The sequence below is a fragment of the Chionomys nivalis genome, chromosome 13 (assembly GCF_950005125.1).
Source record: "Chionomys nivalis chromosome 13, mChiNiv1.1, whole genome shotgun sequence".
In the NCBI taxonomy this organism is placed as follows: domain Eukaryota; kingdom Metazoa; phylum Chordata; class Mammalia; order Rodentia; family Cricetidae; genus Chionomys; species Chionomys nivalis.
This window is the reverse complement of record NC_080098.1, coordinates 64241823-64269230: the sequence shown is the minus strand read 5'-3', so window position 1 is coordinate 64269230 and position 27408 is coordinate 64241823. Positions and strand designations below refer to the sequence as shown.

The 27408-nt window shown below is 42.8% G+C and overlaps 1 protein-coding gene across 2 annotated transcripts in view; it reads left to right on the top strand.

The window, feature by feature from the left end:
* The window catches only part of Fam120a (family with sequence similarity 120 member A), an 85644-nt gene that overhangs the window by 35008 nt on the left and 23228 nt on the right, over positions 1-27408 (top strand). For both annotated transcript variants that reach the window (XM_057788049.1, XM_057788048.1), the window contains exons 6-10: positions 6693-6790; positions 6976-7259; positions 14488-14575; positions 16403-16630; positions 19056-19230. In XM_057788049.1, the coding sequence (XP_057644032.1) occupies positions 6693-6790; positions 6976-7259; positions 14488-14575; positions 16403-16630; positions 19056-19230 (873 nt within the window). The remainder of the gene's footprint in view (positions 1-6692; positions 6791-6975; positions 7260-14487; positions 14576-16402; positions 16631-19055; positions 19231-27408) is intronic.

Below are 27408 nucleotides of genomic sequence, written 5' to 3'. Positions count from 1 at the left end.
ATTAGATATATGTGGGAATTATACTTTTAAAAAGTTTTTATGTTTGTTGTGCATGTATGGGGGTGGGCTACAGTTCAAGAGACAATTCTCTTACTGAGAGAGCTCTGGGGCACAAACTTAAGTTATCTGGTTTGTGTGGAAAGCACCGTTACCCAGAACCTAAGAACTGTTGTTTGTGGATTCATGCGTGGTGCTCTGTCAGAGTGTTTGTCAGGCATTGGAAACCTGGACCAGAGATGCTGGCTTGGCATGACAAATGGGAGGTGGGGTTGAAGGACTAGGGGTGCCTGGGCATCTGTTCACCCCACCTCTCTCTTGGTATTCTGTTCACTCAGTTCTATACTGTACAGTTCATTTTTCTCAGAGCAGTCAGAGTAATGTTTCAGAACATGAACGATACTACTCTTAAACCCCTGCACTGGCTTCCCATCACACCTGGACTGACTCCTATCTCTTTGCTCTGCTTGCACCTGACCCTGCACAGCCTGCTCCCAGGCCTATGGCACAGTAACCCCGCCTGCTGACAGCTTGCCCCTCAGGCCCATGGCACAATAACTTTTTTGTCTCGAGTGGACGAAGCCAGCTTCTGGTGGTGGCCTTTGCACCAACTACTAGGTCTGGTGTTCCTCTCCCTGACTGCCTTGGATTTGGGGCAACTGGTATATGAGACTCAAATGTGAGTGTCTGTTCTCTGGGGGCACTCAGCATTTTCTGTCAGTTGCTACAGTCCTCACACACTGTCTTCAGTGCTTGCTGGGCCTTGCCTCACATCTTCTTCCACCCGCAGAGAGTAGGAACCAGGGGAGTCAGGGCCTATTCTGCATACTCTGTGGATAAACACTTGACTGAGTGAATTAAGCCACTAAGATTTTCAGTCAAGGGAATGAAGTAATGGATTGTTTTTTGGCATTATTCTTGGAAAAGGAGCACAGTTTATAGAATGAGACAGTATACATTGTTCTGTCAGTTAGGGTATATCTGCTGTATACTTTGCACACAGGAGATGTTTCATAATTGGGGTAATAGAGAACATGAAATCAAGACTAGCCTGTGTGTCTGGGTCCATCTAATACAGCCACTTGCTGGCTTTGGGCTTCGTGTTCTGTTGTAGTGGCTTCACTGCATGAACATGAAAGAGAAAGTGTATGTGAAGTGTTTGTTATAGGCAGAATGGCCTAAAGGGCACCAAATGATTGACTCAGTGATGGAGTGCTGGAATGAATAGTCAGGAAGCCTGACTGCTAAGGGAGGAGGATAGGCATCGAGTACCAACATTTGGCTCCTCTCTCTATTACTTTGGTTTTTACTGCTATAACCAAATATTTGAGACTGGGCTGGCAGGATGGATCACAGGTAAAGGGTATCCCTGTTGCCAAACCTGAGTTCCATCCCCACATCTCACATGGTAGAAGGAAAGAACCAATGCCCATAACTTGTTCTTGGACCTCCACATGCATATTGTATCACATGTGTACAGTAAATAGGCAAATAAAATAATGTTTAAAATGTTTATTTAGCTGAGACTTCTGGAAACTCGGGCCGTGGCACTGGAATCAGTTCAGCTCTGATGAGGACTTCATAGCAGATGGGCCACAATGGTAACTCTACTGTAACAAGAGAGCATACTGTGAGACTGGAAGTGAGAGACAGACTGGGCTTCACAAAGCTCATCCAAGGGTCTTTAGGAGTTCCCGCTGTGCTCCAGCTCTTGAGGGTTCCATCCATCACCCTCAGTACCACCAAACTAAGGACCAACTGTCTATCACAGGAACCTTTTAGAAACAGCTTTCCTGACCATAGCCCATTGGATAGTAAGCAGCAGCTACTGTCTATGCAGTTACCTGAGATTATGTGAGCAGCACAGTGCCTCAGTGTATTAAAGGACAGGAAGAAAGGAGAAAGGTAGTGTGAGCCTTCCATATCTAAGTTCCTAGAATGTTTGTAAAGGAAAGGAAACTGTGAAACATACTGATCTTCCCCTACCATTTCCCCTCCAAATAATGCAATATCGCAACAGAGCATTTACCTTGCAGTTAGTCGTTGTTCTTAAGTCTTTTTATGTGAAGTACATATGAGGGTACACACAGGTTCTGTGTATGGATTCTCTGTGTACAGGTTCTTTGCAAATATACCATACATAGAAGGCACTTGGACACCCATGGATTTTGGTATCCACTGGGATAATGGAGTTACCAGAATACCCTTGGAATACTTTGGGGATACCAAGGGATGACTGATTGTACATATGACATTGCATTGATCAAGACTGGTAACCATGTTGAAGGCATTTTATGTAAACAAGATGAATTTTAAATTAAGTTATGTCTGTGAAGTGCATTCATATTTTCATATTGAAATATCATATTTCAAATGATACTTAAGTGTTTTACGGATAGAGTTGACTGAGAATCCCGTTTCATTTTCTGTATTAGTCCACTCAAAGGACAGCACGCTCACCTTATGAAGGACCTTTCTCTGGACCTGACCTGGTAAAGGTCATTAGAGTCTCAATACTCCTATGCTGGGGGCCTAAAGAGACATCAGTATCCAAACATTCTACCAGTGAGCTAGATTCGTGGGGTGTTGAAGGATTAAAAAAAGTATGTGTTTAGATAATGTCTTTATGCCTTCTCTTAGATTTTTAAAAGTAAGTACAGGGGATATTGAGATGGCTCAGTAAGGCACCTGCTGACATGCCTGTCCTCTTGAGTATGATTCCCCTGTTGCAAGTTGTCTGCCAACCCCCACACATGCACTGTGCTGCGTGTCAACATACACATACTAGGGATGGTGTGATTTGTGTCCCAGCACACTGATAGCTACAGCTTGTCATGAATCACCACTCTGAACACAAGCATGAGAAAAATTTAAGCTGAGTTTTCAGAATTTGTGGTTTAAAGTGACAGATGACACAAGTACTAATGTCCTGCTAGTTACGTGAACACAGACTAGTGTCTGCACGGGTGACACCGATCCCTCTTTATTATCTTAGCTACCTTTCTGTTATGTGAAGAGACACTAGGGCCAAGGCGACTTAGAAAAGAAAAAGTTCATTGGGACTTACAGTTTCAGAGGGTAAGGTCATGACCATCATGGCGGGGAGTATGGCAACATGCAGACTGGACTGAGAGTTCACCCCAGAGCCACAGCAGAGAGCGCTACTGGGGAATGAATGGCACTACTGGGGAATGGCACAGGCCTTTGAAACCTCAAAGCTTGGCCCCAGTGATATACCTCCAACAAGGTCATACCTAATCCTTCTCAAATAGTTCTACCAACTGGAGACTATGTATTCAAATTTATGAGCCTATGGGGGCCATTCTCATTCAAACCACCAGTTAGGAAAAATAAATGAGCTCTTAGTACACTCTTGTCTAGAAGGTTAAAACTATCAAACACTGTTGAGGATGCGAAGTAACAAGATGTCTATTGCTGCTCTTGAGATGATTCAGCAGTTAAAGGTACTTCCTGCCACTTCTGACCATCTGAATCCAATTCTTGTGGCCCGTATGAATGAGGGAGAGATGACTCTCACAGGCTGTCCTCTGACCTCCATGCACGTGCTGTGTCATGTGTGTGCCTGGTGTCCACACACATGCACTCACACAAAATTAATGAAGATACAATAATAATAATAATAACAACTTTGTTACTGGTGAGAATGTAAAATGGGATGGACACTTTATCAGACAATTTGGCAGCTTTTCATAAAGCAAAACACATTCTGACAGTATGATCCAGCAGTCATATTTGTGGATATTGCTCACACAGAAACCTGCCATGCATGCTCATACCTATTTAATTTGTATCTGTCCAAATTTGAAAGCAACCAGGATGTTCTTAGGAGAGTGATGTGCATAACTATACCACTAGTATAGTGTAGCACTATTCAGCCACGCACAATCACAGAGCAAACTTAGGTACACATTGCTGAGTGAAAGAAGTGACACTAAAGGTTTCATACCGCATGATTCCAACTGTGTGGATTATACTCCCATATTTCCATAGGAAAAGACAGAATGTGCAGACAATGAAAAAGATTAGTGGTCTTGGGGTTGTGACAAGGGAGCAATGACTAGATAAAGTCTAAAGCACTTTCAGGACCCAGTAAATGTTCCCTTTGAAAAGAGTGTTCAGTAATTATAAAATAATCATTGAAAGCTAATGTCAACAACAGGAGTTATATTGTTCTTTGAATCAAAGATTCCAAAGCTCCATTTTTAACATCCCTAAAAAAGTAAGATATATAGGTTGTCTTCCTCTTTTGCTCTCTACCTTATTGCCTGGGGACAAGACTTCTCATTAACTGGAAGCTTGCCTTTTCCATTAGGCTGGCTAGCCGACCTGTGCTGCCTGATCTTGAGGTTACAGGCATGTGGGTGCTGGGGATTTGAATCCAGGTCTTATTGTTTGCAGAGTAAGCACTCTTATCCACTGAGCCATCTCCTAGTTCCAGAACATTTTAAAGTTTACTGCTACTATTTTGTATTTTGTTTAATGTAGTATCTCTGAGTTAACAGACTAGCCTCTTGTTAGGTTGGGCTGGGAGTAGGGACTGGACTGTAATGCCTGTAGTTATCTGGAAGTGGTCCCAGTTTAACACCATTCCTTTAAACAAGTATCTCAGTTAGATAGAGCAAAAGCTAGGCAGCTCTGTGGGCATTGTGAGTCACTGGGGTGGGTCATGGACCTGTGCTTGGGGTCTCTGGGAGAAAAGTCAGTGAACACACCTCAGAGGCTGTGTGTGCTGCTTCCTGTGCATTCCTGAAGAAGTCTGTCATACTTAACACTGTTTTAAGTTATAAAAATACTCTACATTCAGTAAACATTCTTCCTGCATTCTTTTTCTCCTTTGTTGTGCATACTTTGCTAACAAAAGCCTGCCTCTAGTATGTGGTGGACAGAAGGAAATAGGAAGGCGCAGGTTTGCCTCTACACTGGGCCCTATATCCCTTCTGAGACACTCTTGTCATCGAGAAGGGGACCATGGTTTTCTTCAGCTGCTGCACTGGCATGGAAAAGAAGAACCAATTTAGAGGGAAGCCTGTGGGCCCCTGAGACAGGTCCTGAGTGATCAGACATTTTAGGAAAATGCAGACAGTTCATTCAGTCACCACAGAACCTGACATGAGAGAGCAGTAGCTTGCTCTGTGAAGACACGGGGTATGTTTGAAGCCATTGTCACGGGCCTGAGAGATGTCTCAGCAGAGGACTTGAGTTAGATTCCCAGCATCTGTGTGAGGCAGTTTCAGGGGATCCAGTGATGATCTTCTTCTGGCCTCCACAGGTTCCTGCACTCATATGACGGAAACACATTGTGTACAAACAAATAAAAATAATAGAAATACAATTTAAAGAGAATCTTTGGTTTTATGTTATATTGTTTTATTTGTTTGTGCTTTTTGGGGAGGTGTTAGTTGTTCCAGATAAAAGTAGCACAGCACAGTGCTCATCTCCACCTAAATGTGGAGACTGTAGGCTGGAAGTCTAGACCTTGTTGTATTCAGAAGTTAGGTAGCCGGGGGCAATGTTGGTGCACGCCTTTAATTCCAGCACTTGGGAGGCAAAGGCAGGTGGATCTCTGTGAGTTTGGGGCCAACCTGGTCTACAGAGCTAATTCTAAGACAGCCAAAGCTACACAGAGAAGCCTTGTCTCCAAACATCTTCTCCCCCCCTCCCGGTAAAAATGAAAAGTTAAGTAGAAAAGGTCAGCTACCAGAAATTAAACAGGCTTTCTACAGTGATTCCAGTGACAGTGTTTCAGCATTGCTGGACTTGGTAGCATTTTATTGTTCCTACTCTTAGCTGTGATTCTGAATTACCATAGAACATCTTTAACAGGTGTGGTGATTTTTACCTGACACTTGGAGAAGAGCTGGTAGACTTGTTGCTTATATGCAGGTGCATGCACGTTTGGTGTGTATGCATGTGTAAATGTGCCCTTTAAGCACACATGCTGACTGATTCTTCCCAGCTGTTTGTAGTGCATTCTCTTTGTTCAGTACAAAGGGGGAAGCTGTGCCAGGATTTCTAGTTAGTAAGAGCTAAGATCAAAGACCTGTTGTGGCAATTCAGAGCTGAGAGCTGCAGGCTCTTGGAGAGAGAATGCTAGAGAGATAGATGGCAGCTTGTGAGGGTCCTGGATCCTCATGGAACAGGAGAAAGTGTGCAGAGGTCTCTGCTTTTCTTCTAGTGTTTGTGAGCTGCACCATGACTCTCAGGAGGCCCTGTGCCTGCAAGATTGGAGCAGTAAAGCTAGTATTGCATTTGTAGTTGTAGTCTGACCTTGAATTACCCCTACAGTTTGGTATTGGAGCTTTACTTTTAGACAGGGAGAATGAGGAACTCTGGGAGTGGGGTAGGTTTCTTGTTTGGAAACTGGGTAAGAGGTGGTGGTCACGTGTGCTCCCCCTGCCCAGTGCTGTTCAGAGCAGAGGCAAGGAAGCCCTCTGATCTTAAGAGAAAACTGATTTTGGGAACTCTGAGCTTGGTTTGTTTCCACTTTTAAAGCAAGATGAGGAAGTCATGGCCTGTGAAGCCACATGATAAATCTGAGTTTTACAAGTTTCTAGGAAGTGGGGCGTCTAAAGCGGGCAGGGCACATGGGCTCTGGGCTGACCCCAGGGATGTCTTGGAGATATGTCATTCTCTTCTCAGTTGTCTTATTATTTTCTTCCCATTTGACAAAACAGCCAGACCAAATCCATTTGGAATGCCTGGGATGGTGCCACCATATGTTCCCCCTCAGATGCTCAACATTCCACAGACTCCTCTGCAAGCAAAGCCCGCGGTAAGGTACCCCTGAGTCAAGTAGAGCTATGGGCCTTGGATACGAACGTCCTTAAATTCTTAGGTTGATATATAAAATAGATGCCTATTTGTCAAATTAAAAAAATGACTGAAGAGGACACAACCAATTCAGGCTTGCCTCAGGTCCTTCTAGCCCTTTGCACTGACTTGTGTTCTATACCTCAGGTCCCACAGGTGCCCAGCCCAGGGGGCGGCCCAGGCCAGGGTCCATACCCATACAGCCTCCCTGAGCCTACCCTCGCCCTGGATACTAGCGGGAAGAACCTGACAGAGCAGAACAGCTACACCAACATTCCTCATGAGGGGAAGCACACACCGCTGTATGAGCGCTCCTCGCCCATCAACCCAGCCCAGAGTGGCAGCCCCAATCACGTGGATTCGGCCTACTTTCCTGGCTCTTCTACATCATCATCATCAGACAATGATGAGGGCAGTGGCGGGGCAGCCAAGTGAGTATGCACAGTCACAGATGCTCTGGGTGTGTGACCTGAGGGCTTCCTTAACTCCGTAGCTACCTGGGGTCTGTGCTAAAAGTGGTCTCCCACAGGTAGGTGCTTTTGTACCTAGAGGAGGTCTGCCTAGTGCCAGATCTTGCTGTTTAGCCCTAGGAACCTGGGAGAGTTTAACAGTAACTCATGTATGTCACCTCTTAAATATGGGGGTTGCTCTAAGGTACCATGGGCCCATCATGTGCACCAACTCCCCTGACAGCAACTCCCCTGGGCTCCCTGGAGAAGGGTGCCCTGAATTACTCCTTTAAACTATGCAGCTCAAGGCACCATTCTTGAAATAGCGCCATTTGCCAAAAGTGTGGAATGCTGCCTGGTTCTAATCAATTCACAAATGCGTAGTTGGTTAATGTTGGATGGCAGAAGTCATCACTGTATCCTCTCTTGTCCCCTAAAGTATTCTGTTGGAAGGGAGGAAAGGACTAAGTGTCTTTCCTGCGAGGCCATCTCCTTACTGTGAGCACCACTTCATGAGGTAAACAACCAGGGCAGGCTACTACTGCATGGATGCCAGCAAGGCTGGTACCTGTTATATTTACCTCTGCCCTCAGACACGAGACATTTGAGAGGTGCAGTTTCCAGCATTAATGCAAGTTTTCATGGGTGTGTCTACTTGCAAAATGGAAGCAGATGTCTGCTGACCTGGATCAGTGTTTACTGAATTTGCACACTTTGTTTGAACCAGAGAAATCTAAAATTGATATTCATTGACAAGATGTGTCAAGTCCAAATAAAGTTAAGAATTTTAAGTATTTGTACTTTTAACTGAATTGTTTACCAGGATGATAGATCATAAGATCTTTTGAACCAGAATTTTTGGGTTGCCACCCCAGAAATCTGCATTTCAAACAAGTATGCTGTAATTCTCATCAAACCTGAAGGCAGCTGGCAGGTGGTCTTAGAAATTCTGTCTAGAATTCTGGAACATTTCACTGGGTCAGTAAGAGCAAGGCATCTGTACAGGCATCATTTGTTGTCAATTGCGAAACACAGAAGGCAAAAGAAGAAAGCTTTTGACTCTGAGCTTCGCAATGGCAAAGTTACAGAAACCAAGTCCAGGTAGTCACTTGGACAGGGTAGATGGTGACTACCGGATGTGGAGGACGGGCACTGAGAAGAGTGCTGCTGTCCGGTTGGGAGGAGACTGTCTTCAGCTCTTTGCTGTTGTGAAGACTCTGGCTGGCTGCTCCCAGGTTCTTAGAACTCTCTCATGAAGTTCCTGTCATCTTTCCCCAGAAATTACTATTTCCTGGGCATCTTGTTCTTGCAGAGGGATGCGAACTGCTCATTCTGGCAGTTCTTGTTCTGCCATTGTAGAGAAAGTGTCCTTCAGGAAGTTTGTTACATACACAGACTCATGTCAAGGTTGGACCTGAGTTGTGTGACTCAGGAATTTAATTCTTTGAATTGGTTGCCTCGTTCAAGACAATAAATGTGAAACTGTGTTAGGAATGTGAGGACAGTGGCAGAGGACGGAGGATGCCTGTTCCTGAAGCCCTGGACTCCACGCTCTGCTTTGTGGAAGACGCTGTGATACAGCGCGGGTTTATGAATGTGGTGGTGGGGGTCACAGTCCTCAGGGAGGATTGTAGACTGTTGAGTAAGTTGCATGTAAAGTGTGCTATGTGCAGCTCAAGTCTGCAAATGAAAACAGAGCCTTGCGCTCTTAGTTGCTCGGCACCCTGGTCAGTAATGTCATTGTCCCAACTATTTAGGAGACTGAAGCAATATGGTCTTGTGAGCCTAAGTGCTCAGGCAGCCTGTGTAGCATGATGAGACTTTGTACCCAAACATAAAAGCAATACCAAGTGCAGTATTTTACACCTACAATTCCAGTACTTGGAAATCTGAGGCTGGAGATTGCTATGGGTTTGAGGCCAGCCTGGATTACATAGTGATTCAGGCCAATCTGGACTATATAGAGTGATATCCTATTTCCAAAAACTCAAGCAAAACAGAAACAAAGTTATTAGTAGCAATAATAAATAAGTCAGGATTTTACCTTTCATTTGGGCTTGACCAACACTATGCTTTTAGGAGAGTCTTGAGGGAAAGGAAGTTATCTGTTCATTTGCCCAGGAAATGCTTGAGCACTTCTTGGGAATGGTTGAGGAAGTATGCTCTGATGGTATTCTGTGTTGAAGGACAGTCTGCAGATGGCAAGTAGGGCCCCACAGGATGACCATGTGAGGAAATCTAGAGAGCAGAGGACAGATCAAGTGCCACTCTATAGGTGAGCCTCTAGAGGACTGGGGTTCCCAGCACTCAAATCAGGTGTTTCACAACCACCTCTAACTCTAGAGCCAGGGGATCTGACGCTTTCTTCTGGCCTCCATGGGTATCCACACACATGTGGTGTGCACACAGTAAACACACATACACATAATAGTAAAATATCTTAAATGGCAAAAGATAAGACACTTATGAATTGACAGTATCACTGATATCAGTAAATATGTAAAAGGAAGGTTCTTTTCCCTGAGGGGGTGAAAATGTAGCTTAAAACCTTTAAACTATCAAATATTTGTTTTTAAAGATAAATCAAAAGAGTAGAATACAGGTAGGACCACTCCTGGCAGATCTTCACCCTTGTTTTTGCCCATACTCTGACAAGAGCTGTTTGGTTATGTGCATGAAGCCAAGTGTGGACTTACTGTCAGCGGGACCTGTGCTGCAGAGATGTCCTAAAGAACTGCATTACCCATGAGGGCACGGGGTACAGATCCTTCTAGCTGACTCCTGGGTAGATAGGCAGGCCTTGCTGCCAGGTTTGTTGACTGCATGAACTGAGCAGTCCCCATGCTTCACTCCTTCCTTGGCTTTTATTTGTTTAAGGCTTGCCTAGCGTTTTGGTTTCTCCAGTTGACTGAATGGTAAGGTGGCGCTGCCCCACCTTTCCCTTGGAGTCTTCTGTGATGTGTGTGGCCACTTCCCACCCAGCTCAGCCACCAGAAGAGGTGGGCTGCATGGGCATGCTGATGAGAAGTTTTAATTGGTGATTTCTGCACAGGCTTGTTATTTTCTCATGCATTGTTTGTGGAGGAGAACAGGCCTGTCTATGCCTAGGGCAGCAACTGAACCAGTCAGTTGCCTAGGCCCAGGACAGGTAGTTGAAAAAAAAAAACAACCTAAAAGAAATGTTCTACTTTCTAACTAAGTTATTCCCCATACAATCAGAATAGCAACAGAGCATATTTTGTGCTCTCTTTTTTGTTTAAATTGCAATTTTTTTAGGTTGATATTGTTTTTCTTCCTTTCCTGGCCTCTGTTGAACCTTTGTAGTTAGTTTTAGACTAAGAATTACAGTTGGGTCTGTATTGGAGGTGTTTATTTTTTATTGCTTTCAGAGGTTTATTTGGGCTTGTAAGATTTAAATCAAAGGAGACAAATAACTTGGATGTTTTAAATTATTCATTATGCATTTTTCTAATTATCACCTTTAGTAGACAGAATTATGTAGAGTTAAAAGTTTAGAAAATACAAAGAATTCTGCACAGTTCCCAATCTGGAACTGTTCCCAAAGCTTATGAATGCATAACACCTTATTTCTCTGCATTTACCATACACTGTATTTTATAATAATGAGGGACAGCTTGTCTTTTTTTTTTTTTTTTTTTTTTTTTTTTGTCTTTTTCGAGACAGGGTTTCTCTGTGGTTTTGGAGCCTGTCCTGGACCTAGCACTTGAAGACCAGGCTGGTCTCGAACTCACAGAGATCCGCCTGCCTCTGCCTCCCGAGTGCTGGGATTAAAGGCGTGCGCCACCACTGCCCGGCTCTTTTCTTTATACTTTTCCTATCCTTTTCTTGATATTATTTAAGCATATTTGTGCATATAAGTATAATGTATGAATACTTTATATTTAATAAATAATGTGCGCTTGATAAGTATTGCTAACTTTTTACTGATGTTTTTAAGTGTGCATATGAAATTTCTTATTCAGAGAAGCTGAACATTTCAGTTTTGTGACTTTGTACAGACTTGTTTTGTTTTCATGAACATGGTTGTATGTCTTCCATGGAGAGAAGAGTCCAGTGTAACAGGATGTGCAATATGTATTGTTGATTTTGAGTTACAGTATCCTAGTAATATGGTAGTATTTCTTGCATAAGCTCTCCTCTACCCATTCTAATAGCACACAATTCCCAGAGGATCACATCTGACCTGTGAAAAATGAGCTCAAGAAGATGAGTACCAATGTCCAAAGGCCTGCAGGGCTGCTTTTTGCCCTTTCAGGATCTGGGTTGGCATTTTTAGCTACGGTTATGTAGTTTTCTTCTTGCCAAACGCCAGCACACTCACATGTGGATGGGGGTGTGTGTTGCTGGGTTGTTTATGAATTATATAAACTAAGATTCTGGAATAAATGGCAACTGTCACACTGTTCAAAAATTAACCTTTGAGTAATATAAAACTAAAACAATGATTTGGTTTTTAATGAATTACTAAAAGGTTTTGTTCATCTTCTTGACATAGTATTTGAGGAAGTATATACCTTAAATTTATTATTCATCCATCCATCTGTCTGTCCATCCATCCACCCACCCACCCACCCACCCATCTTTTGGTGGCTAACAAAGAGAATTCATGTTTCCCTACTCTGGGGTTCAAGGACATTGTGGACAGGGTTGAGAGAATGGCTTGCTGTGTGCACCTGATAAGCTTTCTTCCAATGGTTGGGCTAATGTGCCAGAATTTGCATTTATATTTTGATTCTTTTAACACATTTCTGATGTCTTTCCATTGAAGCAATTCAGAATTTTATGTGTTGGGAAAATAACTTTAATCTTTATTCCTACAACAAGAGAATCTATGTTCTAGCTGTCTGCTGTTTCATATTAATCTTATCACAATAGAGAGCTCACAAACACTGGTATCTTGGAAACGTGAGCCATGTCCTACTACCACAAGGGAAAGACTGCTTATTCTCTGAAGGAAGACCATGTGTGGAGTAGGATTGTGTATGTCTAGAATACACTGCTACCTTCACTAGGCGCTTGTGATCTAAGTATCCCAGTACTGTGCTGCCTACCAGCTCTCTGCTAGCCTACAAAGCTTGCCCTGCCTCACTGGCCTTTCCCTCTGCAACTGTCTCCACAGAGTCAGGTGGAAGTGACTGCTTGCTTGCTGTGGTTTGCATGTATATTGCGCTGCATCTGCAGGTGACTGTCCTGTCACAGTATGTGACACAGTCTGAAATAATAGGTCCAGGTCTGAGTCCAGTGCCTTTTTCTTGGGGGCTGAGGGAAGAGTTCCTTCTCTGAGCCTGAATTTGATCATCAAAGATTTATCCCGTGGGAGGATAGATGAGATTCAGTGATAGCTAATGCTGGTTGGTGAGACATCTGGTTCTAAAAATAAGTTTAAGGTGTTACCAGGTGTGTCAAATGATGAACTACATCTGTTCTTCAAAGCAAAGTGTTTATTCTTATTCTGGCCATATACCTTGTTTTCTTACATTGTAAAGTAATGGATAGCCTCTTGATGTGGATTTGGTGTTACTGTATTTTCAACTTGATGGTATGTGTATGACCAAACAGGCACATGTAGGTTCTCTGGGATGTTAGGTAGTATAGGACTCTACCTCAACTGCAGAGCCGTCAGAGAAGTGAGTCCCCTTCAGCTTTCCTTTCTACTGTTGCCACTCAGTTTTGGGGTAACCTCAGGCACCCCAGGAACACTACATACACACTTGTGGGTTCATTGAGCATTCCAGGCAATTCTGCCTAAGAGCAATTTCAGAACTTGCTGTTTTTATGTCACATAAGAAATAAGGTCTGTTCACTGACTGTATACTGATTGATTTATCATTCCCTGTGCCTCCCTATGCCACCTGTGTCACATCTCCGCATTCTCAGCGGCTCATTTACTGATGCCTAGCTGGACAATATGCACTCAACAAGTAATTGGCGAGGACCTGTGACAGAGCCTCCTCTGTCTCTCCATGGTTTTCAGTGATGTGCCCTTCACTTCCTAGAGGTTGTTGTGTTCATTTCGCCTTTTGGTCATCACTGTGTGTTTAGTCGTGACTGAGTTTTTATACACAGTGGTGACATTGTACAGAACAATGGTTTTTCTGACCCTGGGAACCTAGACACAATGGAAGTCCTTTCTTTTTTTTTTTTTTTTTTTTTTTTTGACTACAGTCTGGCTAGAAGAACCTGCCATGTAGTGAGTGGGATCAAGGAAACTCTGGGGTGTCACGATGTGGAACAACACTCTTGATGTAAGATGGATGGGACAGTCTTTAGAACACTTTCCTTACCTCTTTTGGAAAAAACTAAAATGATATTGATTAGTGGGTAGAAGAATTAATGAATATTTTAATCTCTCCATTTGCCACATGGATCAGTTGGAAAGGCAAGCAAGTATCCTGAAGTGGCATGTTCTGTAGTATTAAACAGGTAATTAGGCATAAAGGGCTGCCAATGAAGGATGGATGTTGGACCATACATCCAGAGCAGCCCAAGTGAACAAAGGATTCATAAAGTAATGCTTATTTACCCAGACCACTCATCTCATCTGCTGCATTGCAGATTTTAAAGATACTGTCTAAATTCAGTAAAGTGTTTTCGGAGGCTGCAGACAGCTCATGAGTCACCTGCAGTTTATCAAGTGCTGCTTGAAATATGTCCTTCTGGTGTTCCATCTCTTTCCATACCCTGTTTTTCTGCTTTGCCAAGCTGTTTTCCAAATGGGAATCTGTCCTTGTTCTCTGAACTTGAGTTCAACTATCTCGTCTGCCTACACCCCGCTATCCTTCCCTGCCTCACGAAGGTGGGATAAGAGTGTTCTTACCTTACACTTAGAAATTATTCCAGAGACCATTGAACTTCGTTCTGCCTAAGAGGTGTTGCTGGAAGTGTGGGATGCTTGATTTCCTCTCCTGATGACTGTCAAGGTGCCTTGGGGCCACAACCTGCCTGTGTCTCAGCACTCTTCTTGTGAGCACACCTTTGAACTTCTTGCTCATGGCTTGATATATCCTCTTTTCCCCTTGAAGCAGGAGGAAATAATCTCGAAATAGAACTATGGGGAAAATATAAGGCCATTAGAGCCTGAAAAGTTATTGCTGTTGCTATTGAGTCAACAGACTTAGTTCAAACCCTTCTTTTCATTGTGAGGTGGTTTAGTCCATAGTATTCATTGATTCTGTTCTTTTATGTTTAGCCACATAGGCGGGAACAAGATTACCTGGGAGAAGACAGGAAGCCATGCAGAACCACTGACACGAGGAGACCCAGGAGACCAAGTGAAGGTATAGAGCCCATACCTTCTGTTGCTTAGTTTCTGATTGCGCATGTGCACTGGTGCCCAAGTTAAAGGAAAATCCTTTCTGAAATGTGTGGTGAGCCACATGTTTTCCAGGGGGCTCAGGAAGGGAAGGAATTATTTAAACTGCCCCAGTCTGCTTGCTTGGGAAGCATGGCACCTAGACACCCCTTCCTCTCCAGGACATGGTACCTGAGCCTTCCTGTGTCTCCTTTTAAGGGACGGTGTGAAGACTGAGAAAGCACCTGGAGTGTGTTTGTTAAAGTAGAGAAGTAGCTGGGTGTGGTGGAGCTCGTCTTTAATCCCAGCCTTGGGGAGGCAGAGGTAGGTGGATCTGTGAGTGCAGGCCAGCCAGGGTTAAACAGTGAGACATTGTCTCAAAAAAGTAGGAGTAAACTGAATTCTATTTTTCCCATACCTACTTTTGTTTGCTAGTAGTGACCTCTGGGAATACTTTTTGATTTGCAAGATTATGTCTGCCACCTGTGGTTCCTGAGGAAGAGCAAAACTCCTGCTTCAAAAGGGTTAGGCAGGATTATCTGGGTACCAGAAATTCCTTTAAAACTCTGAGTCAACTAATAATGGTGAATTAGTTAGAAATAAGGATCAGAAATACTTCATGAGCAGGTATTGTTCATGAAAGAGTCTAGCAAAATACTCTGTATCATGTATTCCTACGGAAGAGGGAAAGCATAGAAAGCCTATATGGATTTTTCACGGGTTCTTCTGAGACCAAATCTGGCACTTATGTATTAAAGGGTGAAATTAGCACTCAGTTACATATCCTTGTAATGAAGACATTTATTACAAAACAAAAAAACATACATGTTTTAAGGTGACACCAAATCAAGCAATAAGCAGTTCTTATTTCCAGCATTCTGATCAAGGAAAAAAAAGTTTATTGTACAAATAATAATTACTCTTGGGCAGTTTTTCAGACAATTCAGAGTATGCCAGGGCACCTGCCTCTGTCTCTCTTCTCCCTGGCACCCTGCCTGGTACTGGTACCATCCTAAGTTAACCCATCGTGGTTCGACTTTCCGGCCTGTGCCCGCGGTGTGTAAGCATTGTTAACAGAATGAGCACTTTCCACCTAGGACTACGTTATCATTTGTGGCCTTTATAGGTCTGAGTCATTGGCTTTTTTTGTTTTTTTTTTTTATGGGATTACATTGGTTTAGAGAGAGGATTTTGTGGTGTCCTGCATTGTTGCTGTTAATATTGTTGCTGTTGATATTCTATTTTACTTTTGCCTCCATATAATTACATAGGGGCTTTTTTCATGACTAGAGAAAATTTTAGATGGAAATTTTGCCTTGTCAGACCTGGTATGAATTCAGTTTTTTGAGTTACTGACTATAGAACAGTGGTCAAATGCAGTCTCTCTGAGTGCTGGTTGCCTAGTGAGTAAAATATTAGCAAGATCTTAAGGATGACAGAAGCACAGAGAGCCAGAAACACATAGTGATGATCAGAGAGCTGGAAACTCCATGCAGGGAGCCCAGGGTCGGGAGAGCTATGACTGCTTGCTGAGATGACTATTCCAGTCCCCACACTACAGGAGGCAATGTGTGCTGGCCTCCTTGGCACAGTGTCTGTTGGTGGCATTTTTCTGCATAAGGCAGTCTGAAGAGAGAAAGGTGAGTGTGTTTTCTGGCCAACCTGCCTTTCAGTTGGCACTGGATCTGACCACTCCAGGCAGGGGTCATCTCTGTGCTCTCTGTGGATTTTAGGTGGACAAGGGCCTTGTATATTTGAGGTAATGAGAATGGGACATGAACTCTTTCCTCTACTTCTGCCCTTTGCTCTGTAGGCAGAAGGTTCATCCACTGCCTCTTCGGGAAGCCAGCTAGCTGAAGTCAAAGGGAGCCATATGGGCACTGTCCAGCCAATCCCGTGCCTCCTGTCGATGCCCACCCGGAACCACATGGACATTACCACACCTCCTTTGCCCCCCGTTGCACCTGAGGTGCTGAGAGTGGCTGAGCACAGGCACAAGAAGGGACTGATGTACCCCTACATCTTCCACGTCCTGACGAAGGTATTATCCAGGGGCCTTGGAGTAGCTTCAAGTATTGCATAACTTTTTTTAACTTTTGTAAACTTTTTTATTGTTTTTCTAAAGTAGTTCCTGTTTCTAAATTTTCTAAAAGATGAAAATTTGTACCTCTAAATGCAATTTAAAAGCAAGTTACTTTCCTCTTCAATTTAATACAAGTTTTTTTGAAACTAGTGAAATAATGAAACATTATGTTGTTTTGTGGCTCATAATTTTTTTTCTTAGTAAAAGTAAAGAATTTTTTACACCATATTTATGTTGTAATATCACGTTAATCATAATGTCATAAGTGATATCTGACTTCTTTATTATTTGTCCTTAGGCAATAACAGCTCTCCTTTTGAATGGCTTATTGTAATTAATGCATTTGACTTTGTTCTTCTCCTTCACTGACTGCAGTTTTAATGATAGCACCCAAATGCAATACAGGATTTTGTTAAAATGTACATATTTAGAAATCATTTTTATAGAGTGTCATAATTTACCTTATTAGTGCCTTACCAAATGTGTAGCAAAATATATGCATATAGTTTGCATTGTTTTTAATCTTATGTCTCCGTGTATCTCTATGTAACTAAATTTTCTCAGTGATTTATGGTCTTCATGTTGGCACAAGTCACTTCAGTGACAAATTTGTCATAAAGAATTGGTTTATTACTATCACATTATCAGCATGTTTTCTTCATTACATGGGCCCTGCCCCCCTCACCCACCCCCCACCTCTATTTTCTGCAGTCCGTTTGTGGCTTGTTTTAAAATGGAGTCCGTAAATGCAAAAGACTCCTTCTTATTTCACAGATCACATGAGGTGGACTGTTGACCACCTAACTCATCCAAACACAGAGAACATTTAGCCAATGCTATTAACTCTTAATTCATTTACTTTCTAGTTGTCACTGCCTCCAAGTCTCGTCTTACTGTTTAATATGCGTGCATGAATAGCAGTGGTCAGATTGTGCTCGTAAGACAAACATTTTAGAGAATCACCCAAAATTATGAAAATGCAAGTTTTGTTATGGTATAGTTAAGTGTCCAAAATTTTAAAAGACATCTTTCAAAGGAACATGTATAGAGATGACGCTCTTTGCTTGTGAGACTGTTTGAGATGTAAGAGGCGCCGGGCCACCGTCTGCATCTGTGCTGCCAGCCTTGATGCTTGGGCAGTTGGGTAGGTCCATGGAAGAGTGCAGATGGTACTAATAGCTTTTTTCTGTTCTTACAAACTTCTGGGGAAGATTGACAGAGTGTCCAGGGTTGGGAACAGTAAACTCAGCTGTCTTTTCTTAATTTAAAAATGCTACTTTGGATATTTCAGTATAGGGGACAGTTTAGACTACAATGCATACTATTTCTTGTGAGCTGAATAGCCATGGTATGCAATTGTCAAGGCTGAGACATTTGCAGTCATGTGATGCTTCGTAGTAATGTTGATAATCGCTACAAGAGGAACCTTCCGTAAATGGATATAGTAGAGTACGTTTAACCCCTGGGTAGCAAAGAGGAAAGTGCTGAGGATAAGGGCAAAAGTGATTTTGAAATTAAATTTGTGTGAAAGAGCAAATATACAAGGTCGTTATTAAGAGAACTTACAAGTCATGTTTAATAGGCATTGAAGGTCATGTGTGTGTTTTGTTACAAATAAACATAAAATCCCTTGAATATTTTGATGTATTGGGATGCCATGCAATAGAAGTTTGGTAACAGCCTTAGCTACTGCACACAACAGTTGTTTGTCTCTGGGTGGCATGTTCTTGAGTCAGATGCAGGTCTTGCCATGTTGGGACCTGAGCTGGGGATGGAATGCTTTCATTTTCTGTCCTATCAGCTGTCTGTGGCCTCAACCATGGTGAAGCAATTGGTAAGCACCTACTGCACTGGGAAGGAGCCGAGGACATGTTTAAAAAAGAGTTCTCTTAGGGAGATCATTTTTAACATGTGGTAACATTTTATGGAGAAGCTTGGTAAAATATGACTTTCATTTCAGAATACTGCATTCCTTGGATTGTATTCAGGTCATTGAAAATTACAAATTTTATTACATCTGACCATCTTGATCCATGAATAAAAGTTGTAGATTCTTCATGCTTTCTTCTGTATTTGTTGTCTGGCGTTGTCTGTATAGAATGTTTAAAAGACTTTGGCTCATCTATGTGGTTTTGGTTTGTTCTTGGTTTTTGGGTTAAAGATAAAGTAATATAGGATTAATTTAGAGTCTCTGGATATACATTTGGACCACAGACTGCCAGTGAATTCTCCTAAACATCTCACTGTAGGCAAGTTGTAAAGCCATTGACTTGGAATAGAATAGCTATGTCATTAATGGAGATGATGCAGTATATTGCTGTGAGTTTCTTGTAAATTCAACATGAAAAATGTGCAATATTATTCTGCTTTCTTCCATGCAAAGGGTGAAATCAAAATTGCTGTTTCTATTGAAGATGAAGCCAACAAAGACCTGCCTCCGGCCGCCCTGCTCTATAGGCCAGTTCGTCAGTATGTTTACGGAGTCCTGTTTAGTTTGGCAGAAAGCAGAAAGAAAACTGAGAGACTTGCTTTTAGAAAGAACAGACTTCCACCAGAATGTATGTACTGTAACAATCCATTGTTTGTTTCCCTCGGTACCTCGTAATCTCTTGTGCATTTTCTAAAGCCTTAGAAGAATCATGGCTGAGTTGCCTGAGACCCTCCTTGTGTAGGAGGTGGGCTGTTCTTGGGGCGGTAGGCCAGGGTAGAGCCCTCAGAACAGTAGGAGAAGCCATACTTGGTACTGTTTTAGTGATTATGTTTATTTGGTAAAAGAATAAAACAGCAGGTTTCCATGTTAAACTTGATATTTCTCTGAAAACATCTTGAATGGCCATCAATCTCTGTAATTAGCATGTTTTATACCCAAGATGCATATGTGTCTGGTCTATGCTCTTGAGGCACAGATTCATGCTCTCCAGCCCCTCAGAATTCTGGAAAGCAGGTCTCATAAGGCTCCACCACTGTAGTGGACTTCTCAGGACTACCGTGGTTTACCTGGGTATGACTGTTTGAGCTCATGAGCTTAAACGAGGAGAGGGGCACTGGAAAAGACTATTAGGAATGCTGGTCAAAGTCCAAGTCCAAAGCTTTGTCCTTTGTGAGGCCTGGCTCATGCTTTGGGGAAAGCCACCTTTTCTTTCCAACATTTTTATCTGCTAATTTAAGAATGCAAAACCCACTGTATGTGCCGGGTAGTGGTAGCACACTCTTTTAGTCCCAGCACTTGGGGGACAGAGACAGGCGGATCTCTAAGTTCAGGGACATCCTGGTCTACAAAGTGGGTTCCAGGATAGCCAGGGCTACACAGAGAAGCCCTGTTTCGGGAAAATAAAAGCAAATAACAGTAAAACAAGATTCACTATGTGCTAGGAAGTACAGAATGATCTTTAAAACATGGAGTCTAAAATCAGAATGTTGTGAATTCATAAATTCCTGGACTATTCTCTCAAGCAAGGATCTTTGGTTGTAACTCTGACTGTGGTGAGCAAATGTTGACCTCACTAGGTGGTGACGAATAGCTGTCACTTCCTGACTAACTAGTTCTGAGCATGGGGACTTTAAGATCAATCTACAGAATCAGGCCTAAATTCACAGGCTGCCCTCCTGCCTCAGCCTCCTGAGGTCTGGGATGATAGGTTATGCACCAAAACACCTGATTTAAATTCAGTAGATTCTTAAATTTTCCTTTTGTTGTTCTTGTGCCAAGTATTATGATCAGTAATACTTTTTAAGTGCTTTCTTAAACCTTTTTGTAGCTGGCGGATGTGATGCCAGCCCTTCTACTCTCTACCCTTATGTGCCAAAAGGCTAAGGTCTGTGTGCAGCCCTTCGTCATCAGCTCCAAAGGACTGGATTGCTTTCTCAGTAGATGTTCTTTTGTTTATTTGCTTATGTTTTTAAAAACAGGGCTACTCTTTGAAGAGTTTCCAGTAATCATTATGCCATCCCAGAAAACTGGTGTAACTGACTTCTTCCCCTTACTGTCATGTGTACTGCCATGCCAGAGGCACACAGAGAGAAATGTTGACCTCTTATGCCCTGCTGCATGTCTGCAGGCAGCAAGGACAAGTTTTTGCAGAGCTGATGTGCAAAGTACATGAGAATGGGGGTGTTAGTGCCACACAAGCCTTTTCCTTAGAGATGCCCATCTATCTGCCTCTAACCTTGCTCCAAGCAGTCTTGGAAACCCCATGGAATGAGCCATCAAGGAAAAAAAGATTGGGTAAGGAAATATGAAGTGACTCATGCAGGTACCTCAGAAGTGCAGGCTGCTGGCCTGTTTGAGAGAGAAGGAACATGGGAGAATGTACACGGATGGAGGTGGCAAACTTTTTAATATCTTCTCTTCACACACAGCTGAGATGGCAGAAAGGCCCTGACTTAGGACATGACTGAGGCTGCCTTTTCCCTTCTTCCTACTTCTTCCTTTACGAAGATGGAAAATTAAATACTTTGACTTTTTTCCCCACTAGGAAGGATCTCTAGAGAGAAAATACATGTGCTAGAGAGTGGAGACGAAAGTGCAAATATGGAGCCAGTGTTCCTGGAACGGATAGGAGGAAATGGGAATGGCAAGGTGTCTGGGCTTGGTTTGGGAAAAGGAACCAAGTAACAGTTTGCCAAAGAGTAGGCCCAGCCAGGTAGGCCTTGGAGCAAAGGGCCTTTCTCACACAGCAGTGAGACAGCCTCTTGTCAGCTGTGCCCCTGTTCTTAGGTGGCAGGTGTTTGAGATCAGTTCCATCAGCATGTTTCATTGCTGCTGAGTGTGTGACTTCTGCAGGGGTGTCTGACAGGTGAATGATGGCCAGGTGGTAGTGGTACGTGTGTCTTTAATTCCAACAAAGGCAGAGGTACACAGGGCTACACAGAGAAACCTCGTCTTAAAAAAAGAAAAGAAAGAGAATGAATGAATGAATGAATGAATGAATGATACCAATGCATGATTAAGATTTATTGAGGTGAATATACGAGTCTTTTAGTCTATTAGGAAATTAAAATCCCTGGGTAAGAGAGCATGTAATTACTGAGGTTCTTTGAAGGCTCAGTAGTGGGGCACCCCCTCCTCATGTTTGTGCTCTTTGTTTTTTTTTTTTTAGTATTTATTTATTTGTTATGTATACAATATTCTGTCTGTGTGTATGTCTGCAGGCCAGAAGAGGGCACCAGACCTCATTCCAGATGGTTGTGAGCCACCATGTGGTTGCCAGGAATTGAACTCAGGACCTTTGGAAGAGCAGGCAATGCTCTTAACCACTGAGCCATCTCTCCAGCCCTGTGCTCTTTGTTTTTAACCTTTGTGTAGGAGTAAGAGAGTTGATCCTTCAAGGTTTGGGGTCAGTGCTGCTTTTGTGTAGAAAGTTATGATGTGGGATAGCTGTGTGTATACTACCAAGACGGATGAGGCCTGTGTATGGTGAAGAAAGACAATTAGCTAATGAAACCTCTGGAATTTCAGATGTTTGGAGAAATGTATTATTTCTGTGCAAACTTAAATAGACTTTCTGAGTGGAAATGATAGTTACTTTGATCTTTAGGGTTTACTATTAAAGGATTTTTTAGTATTATAAATATGAGGTGAGATTTTTATGAGCCACCAGTTTGGAATCTAGACTTCTATGGAAAACTCATAAAATGGAAAAGGTTTCATATTTTCATCTGTCAGTTAATTCACAGGAGAAGAGAGGGGAAGAGGGTAAATGGACAAGTCTTATTTTTAAAAAGACTTATTTATTTTTATGTTCATTGGTGCTTTGCCTACGATATATGGCTGTGTGAGGAGGCCAGCTCTCCTGGAATTGGAGTTATAAACAGCTATAAGCTGCCATGTGGTTGCTGGGAATTGAACCAGGGTCCTCTTTGGAAGAGCAGCCAGTGGTCCTAACTGCTGGGCCATCTCTCCAGCCTCTCCCCAAAAGCTCTAATTGCATTTTTTTTTAAAACAAGTCTTTAAAAAAATATTTTTATAGGCCCAGTGTGGTGACACCTATCTATAATCCTAGCACTTGGGCAGAAGTAGGAAGAGTCCTCAAGTATGCAGCCAGCCTGGCCTATCTAAGTTTCAGACCAACTAGTAGTATATAGTGAAGCCCTTTCTCTAAAACCCAAAGTAAAAGAAAACACTGTCTATGGCATCAATTCCTTCCCACCAAAGAGCAGTCTCAACTCTGTTGGATTCCCAGGCCTCAACAGAGACATTTTTGTCCTTATCACCTGAACATTTTGAGTCTGAATCTTCTTGTTCAAACTGTATGAGAACTTAGTGTGTGCCTGGCTGGCACAGTCTCCCACTGTGCTTGGAAGTGTCTCTTTTACAGACTGTCTGTTAAGTTTCACTCGACTGAGTACTGACTCTGCCCTGAGCATCAGCTGGGCTTCATTATCTGCAATAGCTAATTGCTGGCTGTATATTTTAGTGTCTGGTGACTGCTGCCACTTCCCAGGGCTCTGAAGGAGCCAGGACAGTAAGGCATTGTGCTGTCAGGAAGCACCTAGCAAGGCTACTCAGGAGTGCTTATTTGCTTATGCAGTGAAACCATGACTGCATTTCAGTCTTGTTGGCATGCCACTCTAATTTGTGGCCACTCATGAATGACCTGGGGGGTACATGATATTACTGATAAGTGGAAGGAGAGCCATATCACAGAAAGTGTCCCATAAGAGCAAATCCTTGTAGCAGGGTTCTTTCCATGGTATGACCCTTGTGGGTGGACTCCAGCTGGTGCAATGTACCCTCAGAATGTACAGGGATCAATTCCTGCCAGTGGTCACCATGGCAATAAAAATTTGCAAATGGCCTTAGTAGCAGAGAGAACTATCCAAAGTATATAAATAAATCTTATGCCTTATTTAAAACGTTCTCACTAGATTTAGAACTATACCCATATACCTATTTGTAAATATAGTCCCGTGATTAAGGCATGCAGACATGTTCATAATTTATTCTTAGTCTTTGAGTGTTTTGCTTAAGGTTCACTTACCTAAAATTAACTTAAACTGGGATATCAGTCACTTTATACATCTCAGCCTTGACTTGAGTGTGACTGAGTGAAAGAACACTTGCCTAGCATGTGTGAGGCCCTGAGTTTAATCCTAGCACTGCAAAAAAATGAAGATGAAAGAAGAAAAAAAAATCACACCAGCCTTGTCATTGCTTTGTCCTGTTAGTTTTTTCCTGTTTGTTTCCATTTATGCCTCAACTCTGTAATGTAGTTTTTAAGAAATTGATCAGAAAGCAAGCCAGTGAGATGTTCACAGGTAAGGAAGCTTGAAGTCTGATTCCTGGAGTCCACACAGTGGAAGGAGAGAATTGATGCCTGAGAGTTATTCTCTGACCATTACATGTTTGGATGGATGGGATGAACAGATAAATGGGGACGGACGGGGACACACACACAATTGTCTCCTGAAGGTTTGCTCTCTGACCATTACTTGTTTGGATGGGGACACACACAACACACTTTTTAAAATTTAAAAACAAAAAGAGAAATTCTCCAGGGAGGTCTGGGGTTGTAACCCAGTAGTGGTGCACTCATCTAGTGTGGGGTGACTTAGTTCATTCTTTAACAAACTTAAGAGCCTTTCCTGATTGCAAGTTTTTCAATGAGCTTCTGTTCCCTGTTGGTGGAAGAAGTTAAAGTGTTCCTTTATGTAGACAGTAACCCGGGTGTGTGTGTGTGTGTGTGTGTGTGTGTGTGTGTGTGTGTGTGTGTGTGTATCCCTGCACTGAGGATAGACACAGTGAGTGCCCCTGCTGTGATGGAGGCTGGAGCCTGTTTCTGTTGCCTGAGTCATAAAGTGAGACTTCCTTAGTAAATTCTTGGCCAGCCTGGGCTATATAATGAGACCTTGGCTCAAATAAGACAGAGCAGAAACCACATTCCATTTTATACAATTGACCATTGATTTCTTCTTCATGTTTCCTGAAATATGAAATCTTCTCTAATATCCCCAAATGACATAAAGGAACTAGGCTTATTAAAGGATAAATGTGGAGGCGGGGACAGTGTAGCTTAGCAGTAGTGATAGAACACTTGCCCAACATGCCCAAACCCAGGTTTCAGCCCCAGAACTACCAAGCAGAAAGGAAAAAAAGAAAGCTTCTAGAGGAGGATGTGGGGACATTAAGTGCATACCTGTAATCCTAGTATCCAGGAGGTTAAATATTTCCCAGGCCGGGAAATATGAGAATATTTTGATACATTTCAGAATTAGAGATAGTTTTTGTGTCCATCTAGTTTTATTTGTTTTGTTTTTACTGAGAAAGAATCATGCTGTGTAGCCCAAGCTGGCCTTGAACTTAATCATTTTCCTGCCTCAGCCCCAAGTATGAGATTATAGGCCTGCGTGCCCCATCACCCAGACATTCCCGTGGCTTCTGTGAAGGCTGTTTACAGATCCCTGAGTCTCTTTATTCTGCACGGCTTTCTAGTGCTAGCCCAGACATTTTCCCACAGACTTAGATTAACCAGCACATGACCAGCACCACCACCAGTCTGTGGTATGACTCTTTTGAATTGATTCTTATTTCCTAGTCCTTGACTTTTTGAGTTTCTAAAATGCCAGGTGCTGCATACCCGAGGAGAAAGAATGGGCAGCACTCATTAACTTGTCTTTGCTAGTGTGCCTGCTGGTGTGCTGTAGCCCACTGAGCATCTTCTCTCTGTGGGCAGTGCCAGCTCCAGAAATCAGTTTGAAGAAAAGTCTTAGTTCCTACCCCCTTGAGGATTGTGGCGGTGCTCAGAGGAAGGAGCTAGAGTGCCTTGCTCCTCTCTGCCTTCCACTCACTGGTCCTGGGAGTGGGCAGTGTCCATGAGGAGGAAAGAACAGATGTCATAGTGTCCAGTTTTTCTTTCTGTCCTGAGCTGAAGTTGTTTACATCAAGTCCCCTGGGCAGCTTCTCCCCAGGGCACATGCGCATATGCACAGGTCACAAGTCTAGAAAACTGCTCCTTTTGTTGCTTCTTTCTCTCCCTTGTAAAGGTAGTGTGGCATGCTGCCCCTGCCCCTGAAATGGTAGAAACTCCTGTATGAAATGAACCATGCTTACTGTTCTTGGCTTGGGGGGAGATGCCCAAAGTCTTTAGGTGTTGCATAGTAGGCATGATATAAGGACATGATTAATGTCTGATGGCAAACACTGGATTTTTATTGACAACTTGAGTAGGGCACTGTTTTATGGCCCCAAATTGTATTTGAGGGTATGCTTTCTGTAAGGTAAGTGTATTATAATTGAGCTTCTAATCCCATAAACACTTGGTGTCCTAGAACTGGTTTGTGCTAAGGTAAAGAATGGGTTTAGAGTAGGAAAGATGACGTTAATGTCTGTTGAGGTGACAGATGATAGTTCTTCAGCTGCGTGGTCTCTTTGCTACTGTTCCTTTGTCATGAAAGCACCATGGGCATGACTTCCTGCAGTGCTCCTACCTCTGATCCACACTCCAGGCCAGACAGTGCCACCCTGGCAACCCTGCGCCTGTCACCCTCTTTAATCTGTTATTTAAAATGAATTTATGGAGAGAGGTAGATGTAGGAGTAGTAGTGGGTAAATTTGCTAAAAATACGTTGTATGTAATTCTCAAAAGAATAATAAAATGTTATGTTAAAATTTACAAATTTAATTCTAATCAATTAATGTAAGTATAATCATAAATTGAACAAATATTATAAGCTATGATATACAGTTTTCCCTTCATGATGAGAATCCTAGGTGTATTTTATGTTAAAAATTAGCATTTTGTTGCATAGCAGGGTTTCAGCCCTTTTTCTTAGCCCTGGAACCAGGCCAGAGCTGGAAAGCAAAGGCATACGCAACTGCACTTGTTGCCACAACTCTTTTGTCCCACCTCTGCCTGCCATATTAAGTACCTACTAGATGTGTTTAGTGATTGGCCAGCAGTTGCACAGCTATTGAGTTGTGATGTACTCAAAAGGTCTCCAGCCGGGCGATGGTGACGCACGCCTTTAATCCCAGCACTCGGGAGGGCAGAGGCAGGCGGATCTCTGTGAGTTCGAGACCAGCCTGGTCTACAGAGCTAGTTCCAGGACAGGCTCCAAAGCCACAGAGAAACCCTGTCTCGAAAAACCAAAAAAAAAAAAAAAGGTCTCCAAATACTAGATCGTTTAAAAACAGCTGAGCATCTGGGAAAAATAAAAGAAATGCTGAGCATGGCGGCCTTTTGTATGTTTATTACACCTGTTAGATTTGAACTGTGCTTATCATGAGCATTACAGGTGGACGACCAAATACTTAGTGCTATGGGGGTGCATAAGCTTCACCCATCCCTTCTGCAGCTGTACCCATGGGATCCCCAAAGTATAGGGTCCATAATATAGCATTAGATGAGGCAAATTCAGGACACTCCTTGCCCTCCAAGCACTAGGGCAGAAAGCCCTTGGTTCCGAGGTTGGAGGAACTGTTTCTTTGGGCACCAAGCAGACAATGCTTAGAATGCATAGAAAACCCCGTCGAATAAACAATTATTTGTTACTAAGACATGTACCTACTGAGATCTGGTCCCCAAAACAAATAAAACACAGCGTGTGCTAAAAAACAATTAAAGATGGTCTAAAAACAGCTGAGGGAAAGGGAGAGAATATGGCAAAGGTAGGTGAATTAGAATGCCTCTCTTGTGAAAACCCTGAAAGACTAAACACAGGAGATCTGTCTTTTATGATGCACTGGAATGCATACTGTGAGCAGGGTGTGTTTGTGGATTTTGTGTGGTGTGTGTATG